At 43.1% G+C, this 20,790-nt stretch overlaps 1 protein-coding gene across 5 annotated transcripts in view; it reads right to left on the bottom strand.

Moving 5' to 3' along the window:
- The window catches only part of LOC115168292 (helicase ARIP4-like), a 101,196-nt gene that overhangs the window by 48,842 nt on the left and 31,564 nt on the right, over positions 1 to 20,790 (bottom strand). Inside the window, exon 1 of one of the 5 annotated variants that reach the window (XM_029723441.1) lies at positions 5,948 to 6,372. The exons of the other annotated variants lie outside the window; for them this stretch is intronic. Coding sequence (XP_029579301.1) covers positions 5,948 to 5,981 — 34 coding nt within the window. The 5' untranslated portion in view covers positions 5,982 to 6,372. Of the gene's footprint in view, positions 1 to 5,947; positions 6,373 to 20,790 lie in introns of those variants that run through there. 5 annotated transcript variants of the gene reach the window in all.

Below are 20,790 nucleotides of genomic sequence, written 5' to 3'. Positions count from 1 at the left end.
ATCTTTGGGATGAGATGGAACGGGCTGTTCGCAGTATGAATGTACCGCCGTCCAATCTGCAGTAACTGCCTGATGCCATCGCGTCAGCATGGACCAACATCCCAGTGTTACGTTTCCGACACCTTGTAGAATCAATGCCCCAAAGAATTCAGGGTGTTCCGGAGGATAAGGAAGGTTCGACCCAGTACTAGATGTGTGTACCTAAAACTGGAAACTGAGTGTATATCATCAAGCGATCATGGATTTCTGCTGTTATAGGTGCCTCTGACCAGGCGAGTTGACAACATCAGCACCATTCCACTAGACAGTGGGGACACAATTATGTTACACAACCAAAAGAAGGTTCCATTCACCAAAGACAGGACTTCGGAAAACAAAAACTCCTTCCGAATGGTAGGGAACACATTTTTTTTGTTTTTTTTAAAATAAACTCTCTCTCAGAGAGGGAGTGGACTAACTCTGTGGCAACGACACTTTATACATGGCAGTCGTCCAATCATAATAGCCAGGGAGATAAAGGAGAGTTGGCCTCCATGCAACACTGTAGCAATACTCACAACAAAGACTATTTTACATAAGCCTGGGAAACACACAAAGGCCACCACAGCGATGACACATTGACTACCCATCAACTTCCTGTCCTAATTCATTCCAGAAGCATGGAGAGTGCAGTTCATGTTTTCACTTCCTGCTCTTTCACAATCATGACTCTGTGCTTCCTGAAGGAGCCTGACATTTACATAAGCAGCGCTTCTCTCTCTCCCCCCTCCCTCCCTCCCTGACTGCTTATTCTGGGGTATCTCGGATGGGAGGGGTGTAGGGTTGTCGGATGGGGGGGGGCGCCTTCAGAAAGCCACAGGGTTACACATGTTACCCTGGTTGTTTATGTAACAATGCTTTACAGGCAGTGCTTAGCTAAAGACACCGTTCCTACGGCAGAGAATCAGCATTTGTGTAGTGCTGATTATCAAAGACCGACAATTACCAACCCGGCCGGGACAGGCGGAGTGCCCTGATGAATACCAGGGGGCGCCATGACAACAAGAGGAAGAGGAACTGACTGGTAAACAACAATGGCTCAAGGTCATCATGGTCTCCCTGTGCCACTCAATGAATTATCTGGAAAGAGTTAATTCACTTCCTCTTCTCCAATGCACTTTCTAACCCAGGGTTTCTTAACCCAGTCGTTTCACATTGCCAACTTGCTCTATTCAACCACTAGCACACCTGATTCAACTCGTCAACTAATCATCAAGGCACTGAATGTTGGTGTTGGTATAGATCAAATATGTGAGGACTCAATTGAGAAGCAACATTCAAAGCTCTCAGAATCCATGTCATCTGAGTTGAGTGGACATGCAACCCTGGTGCCAAGTCTGATCCAGGTCCATGAATCGCATGAGTGTAATGTTTCAGAGGTCCCGTTTCCTGGCAGCCTGGCTTGTGTGTGTATGTCATGTTCTTATTTCATACAGTGCTGTTGAAGCTCGCTCTAACCCACGGAGTTACACAACAGATCTGCAGGCAGGTGAGGGACTGCGCCAACTAAACCTAATCCAGTACACGCCCAGGCAGCCATACCAGAACATTTACCAGAACAAGGTGGGAAATCAAACCACATAATTAGAATGACTAATTCTACAAATACCACAAACCACTGGGCCAGAATCAGAGAAACAAACTCAGTGCTTCTGATTGAGGGCCTTAGATCTACTAGGAGCCCAAAAGAAGACATCCAAAAAAGGGTGAGCGAGCCACTGACCCACTAAAAAGAGGAAAAAATAAATAAAAACACTAGTGAAGTGGTCTCCCTCTCTTCATCTACGTCAGTAAGGAGATCATAGATAACTCTCAAACCAGAGAAGCCCCTACGCTCAGCAACACGTGTTCACTGGGCGACTACAGGTCACGGAGCGGGGAAACTGCCGGAAGCTCCAATACAGGGCCAGCTTTCACAGAGGTTCACCTCAGGACAAAATATTTACCAGTTAGGCCCTAGCAGGCATTGACCAGGAGTTGTAATAAGCTTGATTAACCCTTCACAAGTGGGTATACATTACACACAGACCATGTGAGCCAGAGGAGATTCTTTACAAAGACAATCAACACTTGCCAACTTCATTTTAAGGTTCCTGTGTAAAATCGATGTTCGAGAGGTCAATATGTGCCAAGCCGAAGAACTCTTAGTGCTGCAGCCATGAATAAAGGACAACTAAGGGATCAATAGACTGTGTTGAAATCCACCCCACGAGGGTGGCAAGTTAGCCCAATAAGATGACACATTTTGCCTCTATTTCCTACCCCCTGTTGACACACACACACCAACAGCGCGATGAGCATGGACTCAGGCAGAGGGACGCTTATATAACGGCAGCCTCTGGCTGTTACACAAGCCCAAGAACCGCACAGCCCGTACACACACACCTAATCAAGTACACGCCCAATCACATAAACTACTCACAGAACAGACTTTCATTCCTACAATGTACATTCACAAACAAAACCATATCTTCTGTTCCCATCAACAATGTATAGCAGCCCTTCCCCTAGAACAGGCTATTCTAAGTCTTTGTGTGTGTTTTTCAACCCCCAAAAAGTTGTTTTACAATGGCTTCCACAGGAAACAACCTTAGAGGCAGACAGCTGCTCATCAGTTTCCATGTAAACATCTCAGCCCCCCCCCCAAAAAAAGAAAACTTCAATATCTATCCTTCTGATCTAGAAATAGACAAAGCAAATCAGAAAAACAAAGCTATTCTGGTATAAATACTGTAAAACAAATGGCACGCCTTGCAGAGGAGAGGAGAGGAGGACACACCTTGCATAACTAGCCTGCCAGCCCTGTTGAACAGGGACAGGAGGAGTGTTAGTGGAGCGTTGAGGGGGTGGCAGCGTGGCTGTGCGATCCCCAGTGCTCGGAGGCTGATCTAGTGCTTTACTAGGCCAGTATCTCAGACCGGAGAGATTACCATGACCGGGGTCAGCAGAAGGAAGGAGGGTGCTTCTATAACACCTCACATTGTGTGACTAACACTCCACTCTGACCAGGGAGGGGGGCTCGTCTCCGAAAACACCACCATGCTAAGGGTTCACTTAAAACATGGGAAATCTGAGGCGGTTTCAGTTGCTCACACTATTATACAGCTCATCTTGGATACAAGCATGTTAATTATAAGGTGTTAAACAACATGTTTTGGCATTGTAGGGTAGACAAGTGCAGTGACACCTTAGAATCATCAGGACACATCCTAGGATCTCTGGAGTTCAGCAGATCACATGTTGGGGACATTGTCAGAGCATTCTACAAAGTGTGATCGTGACCGAGTTGTTAACCAGGCAGCTGGTAGTCTAGCAGTTAAGAGCGTTGGGAAAGTAAACCTGGTTCGAGTCCCCGAGCCTACTAGCTGAAAATAATCTGTCTACGTGCTCTTCAGCAAGGCACTTATCCAGAGCTACTTACAGGAGCAATTAGGGTTATGAGGTCTGCTAAAACATGCTTTCCCAAACTGGGTCCTGGTGCCCCCCCTGGGTCCACGTATGGTCTTTGCCCTAGCACTACTCAGCTGATTCAAATAATCCAAGCTTGATGATGCGGGCGCCAGGACCGAGTTCAGGAAGCCCTGTGCTAAATGACTACAATGTAAAAAGGTCATGTGGTCGACGTAGACAACTCCCCCATGCCCATTAGGGGTGGCCACACTGATCACAACATAACTGTCAACCCAATCAACTACCACAACTAGAGGAATGGACATAAACAATAAGAAAGAAGAGGAGACGAACACAGGCTACCAGTAATCCCAATCTTAGAAGGTGACCCCATCCCTCATGTGATGTGCTCTACAGTATATAAATACGTTTGTTGTTGTAGTTGACCATATGTTGTTCCTCGTGCTGCACCCATTCAGACTGGCTAGTACCGTTTCATCAAACAATAAATCCTCCCACTGCCACCTGTTTAGGTTACCGTAGAAATGGTCAAAGAGCCCCCACATCAAATAAAACATCTGAGAGCTCCTAACAGAGAACAACATGAAAGAGAGAACAAACAAATGAGAGAGAAACAGATTGATGCATAAGTAGGGAGCGTTATGCAACGCTGTTGCACACCGTTACGAAACGACTCCAATTCACAGACAGTAAGTACAATGTAAACCACCCTGGTTCTGAACTACAATGTAAACCACCCTGGTTCTGAACTACAATGTAAACCACCCTGGTTCTGAACTACAATGTATAACACCCTGGTTCTGAACTACAATGTAAACCACCCTGGTTCTGAACTACAATGTATAACACCCTGGTTCTGAACTACAATGTAAACCACCCTGGTTCTGAACTACAATGTATAACACCCTGGTTTTGAACTACAATGTAAACCACCCTGGTTCTGAACTACAATGTAAACCACCCTAGTTCTGAACTACAATGTATAACACCCTGGTTCTGAACTACAATGTAAACCACCCTGGTTCTGAACTACAATGTACACCACCCTGGTTCTGAACTACAATGTATAACACCCTGGTTCTGAACTACAATGTACACCACCCTGGTTCTTAACTACAATGTATAACACCCTGGTTCTGAACTACAATGTAAACCACCCTGGTTATGAACAACAATGTAAAACACCCTGGTTCTGAACTACAATGTATAACACCCTGGTTCTGAACTACAATGTATAACACCCTGGTTCTGAACTACAATGTAAACCACCCTGGTTCTGAACCACAATGTATAACACCCTGGTTCTGAACTACAATGTAAACCACCCTGGTTCTGAACTACAATGTAAACCACCCTGGTTTTGAACAACAATGTAAACCACCCTGGTTCTGAACAACAATGTATAACACCCTGGTTCTGAACTACAATGTAAACCACCCTGGTTCTGAACTACAATGTAAACCACCCTGGTTCTGAACTACAATGTAAACCACCCTGGTTCTGAACTACAATGTAAACCACCCTGGTTCTGAACTACAATGTATAACACCCTGGTTCTGAACTACAATCTATAACACCCTGGTTCTGAACTACAATGTATAACACCCTGGTTCTGAACTACAATGTATAACACCCTGGTTCTGAACTACAATGTAAACCACCCTGGTTCTGAACTACAATGTATAACACCCTGGTTCTAAACTACAATGTATAACACCCTGGTTCTGAACTACAATGTAAACCACCCTGGTTCTGAACTACAATGTATAACACCCTGGTTCTGAACAACAATGTACACCACCCTGGTTCTGAACAACAATGTAAACCACCCTGGTTCTGAACAACAATGTAAACCACCCTGGTTCTGAACTACAATGTAAACCACCCTGGTTCTGAACTACAATGTAAACCACCCTGGTTCTGAACTACAATGTAAACCACCCTGGTTCTGAACTACAATGTATAACACCCTGGTTCTGAACTACAATGTAAACCACCCTGGTTCTGAACTACAATGTAAACCACCCTGGTTCTGAACTACAATGTATAACACCCTGGTTCTGAACTACAATGTATAACACCCTGGTTCTGAACTACAATGTAAACCACCCTGGTTCTGAACTACAATGTAAACCACCCTGGTTCTGAACTACAATGTAAACCACCCTGGTTCTGAACTACAATGTATAACACCCTGGTTCTGAACTACAATGTATAACACCCTGGTTCTGAACTACAATGTATAACACCCTGGTTCTGAACTACAATGTAAACCACCCTGGTTCTGAACTACAATGTATAACACCCTGGTTCTTCATCAACATCATCCAGATTTCTCACTAACAACAAATGATTAATCCACACATCTTTCTCCGGTAATCATTGATTCAGCCTCAGTCATCACATCACCCCCACCTGCTGCTGTCCTAAGAGTCAGTGACACTCCCCTCCCACCAAGGAGGATCAGGGTGCCAGCAGGGTTCAGGGGGTCACCTACCTGCAAAGGTCTCCGACTCCTCCAGCAGCAGCATGCTTAGAATCTCCGTGAGGGGTGTGTGGAGTGTCCCAAAAGCTTGTAAAGGGTGTGCGGTGGTGATGCTGCCCCCGCTTGCTGCTTCTCTCTGTGTAGTCTCTCTCACTCTCTCTGTTACCCGTCTCTGAGGCTGGGGGAACAGGTGGCCTGACTACCACCGTCTGCTCCGAAACACACTCACTTTCATTCCTCTAGTGAAAAACGTCTTTCCCTAAAAGCTGTAAGGCAGAACCTGGCTTCTTGTTCTACTTTTGGTCTTTGGCGTTACCGGTTTATCTGAGGAGTTTTTGTCCCCCTACTAACTGATTGACAGGATGAGTGAGTGGCAGTACGCTAGCTCATCCCTGTCCTAAGCGGCAACATGAGTCGAGTCAGGCTCTTGACAACCAGGAAACTCTACTAAAAACTCATTACATAACCTTTCATGCTGGAGCAGGGGGCCTCGTCAGGGGGGCTGTCTACGTACGCACACCGCTACCCTACGTTACGGAAGAGAGGGAGAGAAAGATCAGAGATGCCGGCTGGGCAGAAGGAGCAGCATGTGTGCCGTGTAAAACAGGGGAGAGACTGCAGGCAGGGGCGCTCGAAAGACAGAAATATTTCAAGTGTCTGCATCTTGATCATGTAAGAAGTACGAACATAATCATGTAGTTAGGTAGATGATGTGGCCAAATGATAAATGACATGTCACGTCTAAACATATGCACTCTTGAATGATGGAGAAGAGAAAAACAGAGAAAAATAAAAAGTAGACCAAAACTTAACAATACAATAAAACCTCCCTCCACGGATATTCAGTTACTGCTGAAGCGAGATTCCCCCTTACTCAAGATTCCACCTCCTCCTAGCCAAGACACCCAAGACATCAGTAGAACTCAAACCCCCAAAACAGGTTTAGACACTTTTACCCATGACCTCTCTGTATAAGCAATGCTATCCTCCTACTCTAGAATGGGTCTCATCTCTGTCCTCTTGCCAAGCCAGAGTATCCATGTCAGCTCCACTCTGCCATACTGCCCCAGACTTCCAAAGTATTGAGAGCATGGTTCTGTAAGCAGAGCCACAAGGGACAATTATAAAACAATGAGGGGCTGAAAGCAGCCCAGCTCTGTCTGGACGTCACAAACACCCCTTCCACCGGGAGAGTCGCCCCACCAACTAACACCCATGTCGCCATGATGTCAGCAGGCCCCTCCTCCTCAGTGAGACTGCCTAAGGTAATGGAGGTGAGAGTTCAATTGGACAGAGGGAACAGATGGAATGAGGAAAAAGTGAGAGAGGAGGGGGCACTCAAAACAACCTTGTGGAGCCAGGTCCCGGGACCTTTCCAAACACACACACACACACACACACACACACACACACACACACCCCTTACCCGGATCACTTTACAAACACTCACGTGGGAGGCTGCACACACACTAAAACACATCTTTACAATCCCCTCCCCCGGAAAGAGCTAGAAACAAGAGAGGGTAGGAGGGAGGGGAGAGGAAGGAAGGAGGGGAAAGAAGAGGTAGAAGCAGCCCTATAAAGATTGCTAGCTTGACAATACAGGAGTCTCCTCTCATCCCAAAGAGTAGGCCATTTACCCCACGCTCAACTTTGCCACATCTCCATAGACGTGCCTTTGCTTCGCTCAAGTCTCTTAGCTCACATTTCTCTCTGTTTACATAAAAAATCTCAGCAAATGAAAGGGGGCATGAACTGGGTAATTGACACTGAAACAACATTCAAATCCATGGCAGAATGTTCCTGTTGAGTGACAGAGCAAAAGGAAAGCAGGGGCAAAACAATATGCTGGATTTATTTACTGCTGTACAAACAGACTTCCCTGCTATTATCCCCAATCAACACAGACAGATACGCACAGAACACACACACACACAGAACACACACACATACAAAAAACACACACACACACACACACACACACACACACACACACACACACACACCACACAGAACACACATACAAAAAAACACACAACACACACACAAAAACACACACACACACAGAACACACACACACACACACACAGAACACACATACACACACACAGAACACACATACAAAAACACACACACACACACACACACACACACAGAACACACACACACATACAAAAACACACACACACACACGCACAGAACACACATTCAAACACACACACATACAAAAACACACACACAAAAACACACATACAAAAACACACACACAAAAACACACACACACGCACAGAACACACATACAAAAACACACACGCATAGAACACACACACACATACAAAAACACACACACACAGAACACACACACAAAAACACACACACACACACACACACACACACACACACACACACACACACACACACAGAACACACATACACAGAACACACATACAAAAAAACACACACAGAACACACATACAAAAAAACACACACAACACACATACAAAAAAACACACACAGAACACACATACAAAAACACACACACACACACACACACCAGAACACACATGCAAAAACATACACACGCACAGAACACACATACAAAAACACACACACACACACACACACACACATACAAAAAAACACACACACACACGCGCACAGAACACACATACAAAAACACACACACACACACACACACACAGAACACACATACAAAAACACACACACACACAGAACACACATACAAAAACACACACACAGAACACACATACAAAAACACACACACCCTCACACGCACAGAACACACATACAAAAACACACACACACTCACACACACAGAACACACATACAAAAAACACACACACAAACAGAACACACATACAAAAACACACATACAAAAACACACACACACACAAACAAAAACACACACACACACACACACAGAACACACATACAAAAACACACACACACACAGAACACACAAACACACAGAACATACAAAACACACACAGAACACACAAACACACACACACAGAACATACAAACACACACACAAACACACAGAACACACACACACAGAACACACATACAAAAACACACACACAGAACACACAAAAACACATACAAAAACACACACACACAGAACATACAAACACACACACACAAACACACAGAACACACATACAAAAACACACACACACACACACACACAGACACACACACATACAAAAAAAAAACCCACACACACACACACACACACACACACACACACACACACACACGGAACATACAAAAACACACACACAAACACAGAACACACATACAAAAACACACACACACACACACACAGAACACACATACAAAAACACACACACGCACACAGAACACACATACAAAAACACACACACACAAACACACACAGAACACACATACAAAAACACACACACAGAACACACAAAAACACATACAAAAACACACACACACACACACACACACAGAACATACAAACACACACACACAAACACACAGAACACACATACAAAAACACACACACACACACATACAACCCCCCCCCCCCACACACACACACACACACACACAGAACATACAAAAACACACACACAAACACAGAACACACATACAAAAACACACACACAAACACACACACAGAACACACATACAAAAACACACACACACACACAGAACACACATACAAAAACACACACACACACAGAACACACATACAAAAACACACACACACACACACACAGAACACACATACAAAAACACACACACACACACACACACAGAACACACACACACACACACACACAGAACACACATACAAAAACACACACACACACACACACACACACACACACACACACACACACACACACACACACACACACACACACACACACACACACACACACACACACACACACACACACATACAAAAACACACACAAAACTCTTAAGAGCTGTTGTCTTTGATGGGGAGCAGCTATTTCTTGACAGTGACAGCCTTAAGGCGTAAGCATGCATCGTCTAGGGCCTAGGCACCAACCGAACTGAACTCGGCTAGCCGAACGAGTGTGCTCGCATACTCCCTTATAAGACCTACACTTGAAAAAAAGAGAGATTTTTTTCCCGGAAATAGTGCTGTTTGAGACGCCTTAGCCAGTATACGCTTCCTCAGAATAGTCAGAATTAATGTAAGATAACTCATGACTCCCCCGCTCACCCAATATCCAGGTCACAAACACAGCTCACACACTCAACTTGACCCAGAAACAGGAGCTTCTACCAGGCAGAGGAACCAGCCCTGGGCCCTCTGAGCTGGAAGATGGTGCTTTAAACCCGACTACTATAACTTTTGGCTGCATATCCATGGTCTCGCATACATAAAACATACATTCGCACACACACCCTTGACCTTGTACAGAGCCTCCCGCTGGTCTTGTCTCCAGGTTATTTTCAGCTGCTCTCAGCCCCCCTTGACTATTTTTCAAACTACATTTTTGACTAATGGCTCCTGTTGTTCCCTGACATGTGCTGCAGCTCCATGCCACTTCATAGGGAAGGTGGAGGGCCACAGAACAGAGGGAAAGTGGAGGGTCACAGAACAGAGGGAAGGTGGAGGGCCACAGAACAGAGGGAAGGTGGAGGGCCACAGAAGAGAGGGAAGGTGGAGGGCACAAACATAGCACAAAGGGAAGGTGGAGGGCCACAGCACAGAGGGAAGGTGGAGGGCCACAGCACAGAGGGAAGGTGGAGGGTCACAGAACAGAGGGAAGGTGGAGGGCCACAGAACAGAGGGAAGGTGGAGGGCCACAGAACAGAGGGAAGGTGGAGGGCACAAACATAGCACAAAGGGAAGGTGGAGGGCCACAGCACAGAGGGAAGTTGGAGGGCCACAGCACAGAGGGAAGGTGGAGGGTCACAGAACAGAGGGAAGGTGGAGGGCCACAGCACAGAGGGAAGGTGGAGGGCCACAGCACAGAGGGAAGGTGGAGGGCCACAGCACAAAGGGAAGGTGGAGGGCCACAGCACAGAGGGAAGGTGGAGGGCCACAGCACAGAGGGAAGGTGGAGGGCCACAGCACAGAGGGAAGGTGGAGGGCAAAAACATAGCACCTCATATAGGGCTGCTGCTACATGACTGAGCTCTCACACCAGCACAAGGGAACCAGAGGGAGAGGGGGAGGGGAGGAAGAAAAGAAAGAAGATAAGTGGGAACTGAACTTCCTGTGGGAGCGTTGGTAAGGTATCGCAGCAAAAGGATTGGTAGAGGAGAGAAAAGACAGGGAGAGGAGGAAGAGAATATAAGTACGCTCACGACTTGGAGAGAGAAAGGGGGAGAGAGCGAGCGTCCAGGCTCCAGTTGTTATGGCGACAGAAACAGCGCAGAGCAGGTGGCATATGTGACAGTCTGTGTGACCATTATCCAATAGAGAGGGAGAGGAAAGAGGGAGGGGGGAAGAACGAGCACCAAAGAAACTTCAGAGCCCAGATGAATATGTCTATTTAAGTCACATAAGAGAAAGAACAGTTAAATTGGCCAGCACACGAGTCACATGGTAACGTACAGGCTGTCCCAATGACCACAAACACACATGTTCTTATGCATTAAGCTTCCTGTGTGTGTGTGCTACTCCATCTTCCATGGCCTCTGGCAGACAAGCTGCCTCAGATAGATACTGTATCAACAGCACATGTTGGACTGCTTGGTTGTGGTGTACTAAGGATGGCATGGCTGTGACGGTCTTGGAATTTGAGGTTACAGTAATTGGCCAGACCAATGTACACGGTCATTGTTCTGGGGAATTGGCACATACTTCCCTATTACCATAATACTGTGTTATTATCAGTAGCATCTCTTTATTATTATTCAAGTTATTACCTCGAAATATTAGTCTAGTACACAATCTAAGAAATGTCCGATTGGAGAGGATTGTCACATTAAAGCATAGGTTATCAATCTAAGAAATGTCCGATTGGAGAGGATTGTCACATTAAAGCATAGGTTATCAATCTAAGAAATGTCCGATTGGAGAGGATTGTCACATTAAAGCATAGGTTATCAATCTAAGAAATGTCCGATTGGAGAGGATTGTCACATTAAAGCATAGGTTATCAATCTAAGAAATGTCCGATTGGAGAGGATTGTCACATTAAAGCATAGGTTATCAATCTAAGAAATGTCAGATTGGAGAGGATTGTCACATTAAAGCATAGGTTATCAATCTAAGAAATGTCCGATTGGAGAGGATTGTCACATTAAAGCATAGGTTATCAATCTAAGAAATGTCCGATTGGAGAGGATTGTCACATTAAAGCATAGGTTATCAATCTAAGAAATGTCCGATTGGAGAGGATTGTCACATTAAAGCATAGGTTATCAATCTAAGAAATGTCCGATTGGAGAGGATTGTCACATTAAAGCATAGGTTATCAATCTAAGAAATGTCCGATTGGAGAGGATTGTCACATTAAAGCATAGGTTATCAATCTAAGAAATGTCCGATTGGAGAGGATTGTCACATTAAAGCATAGGTTATCAATCTAAGAAATGTCCGATTGGAGAGGATTGTCACATTAAAGCATAGGTTATCAATCTAAGAAATGTCCGATTGGAGAGGATTGTCACATTAAAGCATAGGTTATCAATCTAAGAAATGTCCGATTGGAGAGGATTGTCACATTAAAGCATAGGTTATCAATCTAAGAAATGTCCGATTGGAGAGGATTGTCACATTAAAGCATAGGTTATCAATCTAAGAAATGTCCGATTGGAGAGGATTGTCACATTAAAGCATAGGTTATCAATCTAAGAAATGTCCGATTGGAGAGGATTGTCACATTAAAGCATAGGTTATCAATCTAAGAAATGTCCGATTGGAGAGGATTGTCACATTAAAGCATAGGTTATCAATCTAAGAAATGTCCGATTGGAGAGGATTGTCACATTAAAGCATAGGTTATCAATCTAAGAAATGTCCGATTGGAGAGGATTGTCACATTAAAGCATAGGTTATCAATCTAAGAAATGTCCGATTGGAGAGGATTGTCACATTAAAGCATAGGTTATCAATCTAAGAAATGTCCGATTGGAGAGGATTGTCACATTAAAGCATAGGTTATCAATCTAAGAAATGTCCGATTGGAGAGGATTGTCACATTAAAGCATAGGTTATCAATCTAAGAAATGTCCGATTGGAGAGGATTGTCACATTAAAGCATAGGTTATCAATCTAAGAAATGTCACTATCGTATTACACTCCATTACTGGTTCTTCCTTTTCTTTCCCTTTTAATTGATTTTTGTATTGTTAGATGCATCCATTTGTTTAAATGTATGTTACTGTTGTCTTACGCCTATGAAAAAATGGGAGATCCCAATTCTTTGCACACATGTTGACATGGATTTGCTTCTTAATAAAAACCTATTTGAAACAAGTCAATGCACTTTGTTATTATTATACTGAACAAAAATATAAAAGCAACATGCAACAATTTGAAAGATTTTACTGAGTGACAGTTCATAAAAGGAAATCAGACAATTTAAATAAATAAATTAGACCCTAATCTATGGATTTCAATTGAGTGGCATTACAGATAAGCATCTGTTGGTTACAGATACCTAAAAAAAAATACAAGTAGGTGCGTGGAGTAACCAGTCAGTATCTGGTGTGACCACCATTTGGCTCATGCAGTGCGACATCTCCTTTGCATAGAGTTGATCAGGCTGTTGATTGTGGCCTGTGGAACGTTGTCCCACTCCTCTTCAATGGCTGTGTGAAGTTACTGGATATTGGCGGGAACTAATGCTAATCAATAAAAATGTCTTAAATTCGCTGCTCTGTTTTGATCGTTTACAGTGGATATTGGCGGGAACTGGAACATGCTGCCGTACAAGTTGATCCAGAGCATCCCAAATATGCTCAATGGGTGAGATGTCTGGTGAGTATGAAGGCCATGGAAGAACTGGGACATTTTCAGCTTCCAGGAATTGTGTACAGATCCTTGCGACATGGGGCCGTGCATTATCATGCTGAAACATGAGGTGATGGAGGCAGATGAATGGCACAACAATGGGCCTCAGGATCTCGTCACGATATCTATGTGCATTCAAATCGCCATCAATAAAATGCAATTGTGTTCGTTGTCCGTAGCTTATGTCTGCCCATACCATAACCCCACCACCACCATGGGGCACTCTGTTCACAACATTGACATCTACAAACCGCTCACTCACACAACGCCATACACGTGGTCTGCGGTTGAGGCCGGTTGGATGTACTGCCAAATTGTCTAAAACAACGTTGGAGGTGGTTATGGTAGAGAAATTAACATTGAATTCTCTGGTAACAGTTCTGGTGGACATTCCTGCAGTCATCATGACAATTACACGGTCCCTCAAAACTTGAGACTTCTGTGGCATTGTGTTGTGTGACAAAACTGCACATTTTAGAGTGGCCTTTCATTGTCCAGCACAAGGTGCACCTGTGTAATGATCAAGCTGTTTAATCATCATCTTGATATGCCACACCTTTAAGGTGGATGGATTATCTTGACAAAAGGCTTAAATGCTCACTAACAGGGACGTAAAATGTTTATGCACAAGATTTGAGAGAATAAAGCTTTTTCTGTGTATGGAGCATTTCTGGGACTTCAGCTCATGAAACCATCACTTCACATGTTCGCGTTTATATTTCTGTTCATGTATATACAGTCGAAGTCGGAAGTTTACATACACTTATTAGTTTGGCGTCATTTTAAACCACTCCACAAATGTCTTGTTAACAAACTATAGTTTTGGCAAGTCAGTTAGGACATCTACTTTGTTTACAGACAGATTATTTCACTTAATCACAATTCCAGTGGGTCAGAAGTTTACATACACTAAGATGACTGTGCCTTTAAACAGCTTGGAAAATTCCAGAAAATGATGTCATGGCTTTAGAAGCTTCTGGTAGGCTAATTGACATCATTTGAGTCAATTGGAGGTGTACCTGTGGATGTATTTCAAGGCCTACCTTCAAACTCAGTGCCTCTTTGCTTGACATCATGGGAAAATCAAAAGAAATCAGCCAAGACCTCAGACAAAAATTGTAGACCTCCACAAGTCTGGTTCATCCTTGGGAGCAATTTCCAAACGCATGAAGGTACCACGTTCATCTGTACAAACAATAGTACGCAAGTATAAACACCATGGGACCACGCAGCCGTCATACCGCTCAGGAAGGAGACGTGTTCTGTCTCCTAGAGATGAACGTACTTTGGTGCGAAAAGTGCAAATCAATCCCAGAACAACAGCAAAGGACCTTGTGAAGATGTTGGAGGAAACGGGTACAAAAGTATCTATATCCACAGAAAAACGAGTCCTATTTCGACATAACCTGAAAGGCCGCTCAGCAAGGAAGAAGCCACTGCTCCAAAACCGAGACTTGTCTGGTCTGATGAAACAAAAATAGAACTGTTTGGCCATAATGACCACCGTTATGTTAGGAGGAAAAAGGGGGACGCTTGCAAGACAAAGAAAACCATCCCAACCGTGAAGCACGGGGGTGGCACCATCATGTTGTTGGGGTGCTTTGCTGTAGGAGGGACTGGTGAACTTCACAAATAGATGGCATCCTGAGGGAGGAAAATTATGTGGATATATTGAAGCAACATCTCAAGACATCAGTCAGGACGTTAAAGCTGGGTCGCAAATGGGTCTTCCAAATGGACAACGACCCCAAGCATACTTACAAAGTTGTGGCAAAATGGCCTAAGGATAACGAAGTCAAGGTATTGGAGTGGCCATCACAAAGCCTTGACCTCAATCCTATAGAAAATATGTGGGCTGAACTGAAAAAGCGTGCGAGCAAGGAGGCCTACAAACCTGACTCAGTTACACCAGCTCTGTCAGGAGGAATAGGCCAAAATTTGCCCAACTTATTGTGGGAAGCTTGTGGAAGGCTACCCGAAAAGTTTGACCCAAGTTAAACAATTTAAAGGCAATGCTACAAAATACTAATTGACTGTATGTAAATTTCTGACACACTGGGAATGTGATGAAAGAAATAAAAGCTGAAATTCAATCAATCATTCTCTCTACTATTATTCTGACATTTCACATTCTTAAAATAAAGACTTATTATTGACTTATTTTATAAAGTAATGATATACCACGTTAAATTACACAATTAAAATACTCATGTAACAATTAATTAAGTAGTAATCTAGGGCACCACGGAAAAAGTTCTTTAACGAGTTACTAACTCCCGACTAAACTCTAAAGATATAAATATCTCTTACATCAGCCACAGTCAATTCATTAATTCTTATTTACCTTCAGCCTCATTCTGAATGTTGCAAAATCCTTGGATATCTGTATGAACCCTAGCATAAATGACGAATCGGCGATATACAAATTGGCTTAATTATTTATTTACTAACTAACTAACTAACCACACAGAAATACTACATAATGCAATGAAAAGTCCCTAGTGGACTAAACCTGATATGACGGCTTGGTAGACAATGGAAAGGGTGGGGACAGATAAAGAGCAGGAAAGACAGAATGGACTCTCTACATACAATTCATAACTATGCTCATGGAAATGCTAATATTTTGCACATGAAAGGCCGCTCATTCGAAAGAACTGTAATGTTAATATTTACGTGTGTATGTCTTTGTTGTCTCTCTGTTGAAATTGCCGGTCCGTCTGGGGAGTAATTGACAGAAAGTCTGGTTTTTCCACCAGAGATCAAAGTCTTTCGTAGTTGTAGCTCTGTTAGACTGGCTACGTCAGACTTACCAATGGTCGTTTGATAGGGAAATGTGCTTTAGAACGGGTCTTTCAGAGTACCACCCGGTGGTTCTCAGTCAAATTTACTCAACTAAAATACTTACAACAGCTGCAGACTAAATGCTGCGGTGTAGTCTTCATCTTCTTCACTCGAGAAAGTTTCAAAGTTTCTAACCATTTTGTACCTTTCAGCTCACGCTGTCTGTGTACTGGTCTTGTAGAGTTTAACCATTCCGGTTAACACCGTCCGCCTGCTTGGTCTTTAGTTTTAAACCATTTCTCAGCCATGTAGCCACCGCTTCACGCGCTCTGGTCTATAGAGATTTTCTTCTTCTCTGTTGAAAGTTTGAGTGTCTAACCATTTCATTCCTTCCAGCTCACGTTGTCAGTCCCGCTGATCTAATGTAAATTCTTCACGAGGGGTTTTATGCACTCTGGAAAAAGGGGCGTTCCATGACTTTTGGCATAATGTCTGTGCTCACGTGGGCGTGCTCACTGACTGGTTGAGAGAATTGTTTTCATATGAAGGCTAACATCACATCTTCTCACAAATAGTTTCATATTTAATCATATAAGATCCACAACATCTAGATGTGAATCTGATCACTGGGAAATATACACATTCAGAGATACAGCTATGTTGTTCTACTGTCCTTAGTTATATGACAAATAAGTAACGAATTCGACACGATTCTTCTTTAAGTACGCACGGACCCTTGCAACTGTTTGGATTAGAGAAATATTGTTTCATTATTCAACCTTTTGACGTTACTGTATTGCAAAGTCTCGCTCTGTGGTAACAAAGGGATTTAATTTACATTTCTGAAAGGAGTGAGAGAGAGTTTTCATGCAAGTATTTACGACTGTTATAAAACTGTCGTGGTTTTGTGTGTGAGTGAGTGAGACTTAGACTTTAATTGCATCAAGAAGTTCCTCCTCTAATTTGGCCTTCACATGAGTCTTTCTGTACAGATGTTAATTTTACATTATTAATAGGAAAAAAATCCAAACAAGCAGCTTCGGTTAGTGAAGATGGAGGAGACTGAAACGAAAACATATTCTTAAAGTACTTTACATCCGCTTTCAAAATATCATTCAGTGAATCATGCGTGACTCCATCATTTGTAACAAGTTTCAATACATTGTTTTTGGTAGCATTTCTATGTTGAATATTGAAAAATAATTGTGCATTTTTCCCCATATTCCATTCAGTTCACTTTATTTTTATAATATATTACACTGGATCTTTAAGTTCCTCCATTTCTTTTTGTTTTTCCTCTAACTTACTCTGAAACTACGGTACAGTTTTTATTGCTATCTGTACTGTGAGTCCTTCAATTTCCTTTGTTAATATGGACTCTTTTGATCTAAATTGCTTTTGTTTTATAGATGAGTACTGAATAGCATGGCCTCTAAAGGCCCATTTAAAAGTGTCCCATACAATACGGGGATCTGCTGTACCTATGTTATGTCGGAAAAAGTCAGTTATAAATTATTCTGTCCTAGTTAAAAACAAGTTATCATTCAATAAGCTTTGATTCAATTTCCAATATCCTTGCCCACGTGGAAATTCTGTAAGCATAATATACATGCCAATTATGTGATGATCCGACTGCATTCTGTCCCCTATCAACACTTTAAACTTTTGGTGGCAGAGAAAATGACATAAGAAAGTAAATCAAGACGACTATCTTGATTAAGCCTCCGCCATGTATATCTCACTAGGTCAGGGTATTTAAGCTTCCATACATCCAGTCATTCTAATATATCCATGATTTCCTTAGGAGCATGAGGGTGATAGTTTGTAGTGTGTTTTCCTTTACGGTCCATAGCGGTATTTAAAACCGTATTATAATGTCCCACAATAATAATAATAATAATAATAATAATAATAATAATAATAATAATAGAGGCTAGTGTTGCTTGTAGAGCTGATAAATTCTTACATATAAACTCAGAAAAAAAGAAACGTCCCTTTTTCAGGACCCTGTCTTTCAAAGATAATTAGTAAAAATCCAAATAACTTCACATATCTTCATTGTAAAGGGTTTAAACACTGTTTCCCATGCTTGTTCAATGAACCATAAACAACTAATGAACATGCATCTGTGGAATGGTCGTTAAGACTCTAACAGCTTACAGACGGTAGGCAATTAAGGTCACGGTTATGAAAACTTAGGACACTAAATAGGCCTTTCTACTAACTCTGAAAAACTCCAAAAGAAAGATGCCCAGGGTCCCTGCTCATCGGCGTGAACGTGCCTTAGGCATGCTGCAAGGAGGCATGATGACTGCAGAAGTGGCCAGGGCAATAAATTGCAATGTCCGTACTGTGAGACGCCTAAGACAGCGCTACAGGGAGACAGGACGGACAGTTGATCGACCTCGCAGTGGCAAACCACGTGTAACACCACCTGCACAGGATCGGTACATCCGAACATCACACCTGCGGGACAGGTACAGGATGGCAACAACAACAGGAACGCACAATCCCTCCATCAGTGCTCAGACTGTCCGCAATAGGCTGAGAAAGGCTGGACTGAGGGCTTGTAGGCCTATTGTAAGGCAGGTCCTCACAAGACATCACCGGCAACAACGTCACCTATGGGCACAAACCCACAGTAGCTGGATCAGACAGGACTGGCAAAAAGTGCTCTTCATTGACTAGTCGCGGTTTTGTCTCACCAGGGGTGATGGTCGGATTCGCGTTTATCGTTGAAGGAATGAGCGTTACACCGAGGCCTGTACTCTGGAGCGGGATCGATTTGGAGGTGGCGGGTCCGTCATGGTCTGGGGCGGTGTGTCACAGCTTCATCGGACTAAGCTTGTTGTCACTGCAGGCAATCTCAATGCTGTGCGTTACAGAGAAGACATTCTCCTCCCTAATGTGGTACCCTTCCTGCAGGCTCATCCTGACATGACCCTCCAGCATGACAATGCCACCAGCCATTCTGCTCATTTTGTGCATGATTTCCTGCAAGACAGGAATGTCAGTGTTCTGCCATGGCCGGCAAAGAGCCCGGATCTTAATCCCATTGAGCACGTCTGGGACCTGTTGGATCGGAGAGTGAGGGCTTGGGCCATTCCCCCCAGAAATGTCTGGGAACTTGCAGGTGCCTTGGTGGAAGAGTGGGGTGACATCTCACAGCAATAACTGGCAAATCTGGTGCAGTCCATGAGGAGGAGATGCACTGCAGTACTTAATGCAGCTGGTGGCCACACCAGATACTGACTGTTACTTTTGATTTGACCCCCCCTTGTTCAGGAACACATTATTCCATTTATGTTAGTCACATGTCTGTGGAACTTGTTCAGTTTATGTCTCAGTTGTTATGTTCATACACATATTTACACATGTTAAGTTTAGCACATGTTAATAAAAGCAGGTGACAGTGAGAGGACATTTCTTTTTTTGCTGAGTTTATTTTCAAAGAAGCTTGGATCATCATTATTTGGACCGTATACTGTAGGTTAATAAGCCATATCTGTTTATGGTCCAATAACATTTAAAATCATCCATCTCGCTTGAGGATCTGTTTGGACATTTGGATCAAAATCACTGTTAATTAATATCACCCCTTTTGAATTTATTTGCCCATGAGAGAAATATATTTCACAACACCCTCCCAAATAAAAAAAGATCCTCTTTATCTTAATTTACATAATTAGCTATTCATAGTAATGTAGGCAGTTTACGCAAAGGATGGTTACCTCTTACCAGTATTGCCAATACCAAAATTACATTATAGCAAGCAATTATTATTTTAAACAATTAGTGATTCATCCTATATTGTCCCTAACATCTTTTACTCCCTTGCAACAGTTGTGGGATACATACACACAAACACTCACAACCCTTTTCCCCCACAACAACCATAGACTCAGATTCTCAACATTTGCACCATCCGAGCACAACTCAAGAAAGGTCTTGATTTACGAATACATATGCAGTTGCAGCTGTATGAGAAGGCCTGCAAAACTGAGCAAAAAAAGGGCAGAAATGGGGAGATTTGATTAACCATTGTCACATCCTAGGTGATGGAGATCAGATATAC

This window comes from Salmo trutta, chromosome 30 (assembly GCF_901001165.1).
Source record: "Salmo trutta chromosome 30, fSalTru1.1, whole genome shotgun sequence".
NCBI classification, from domain to species: Eukaryota; Metazoa; Chordata; class Actinopteri; order Salmoniformes; family Salmonidae; genus Salmo; species Salmo trutta.
This window is presented reverse-complemented; position numbering and strand designations above follow the sequence as displayed.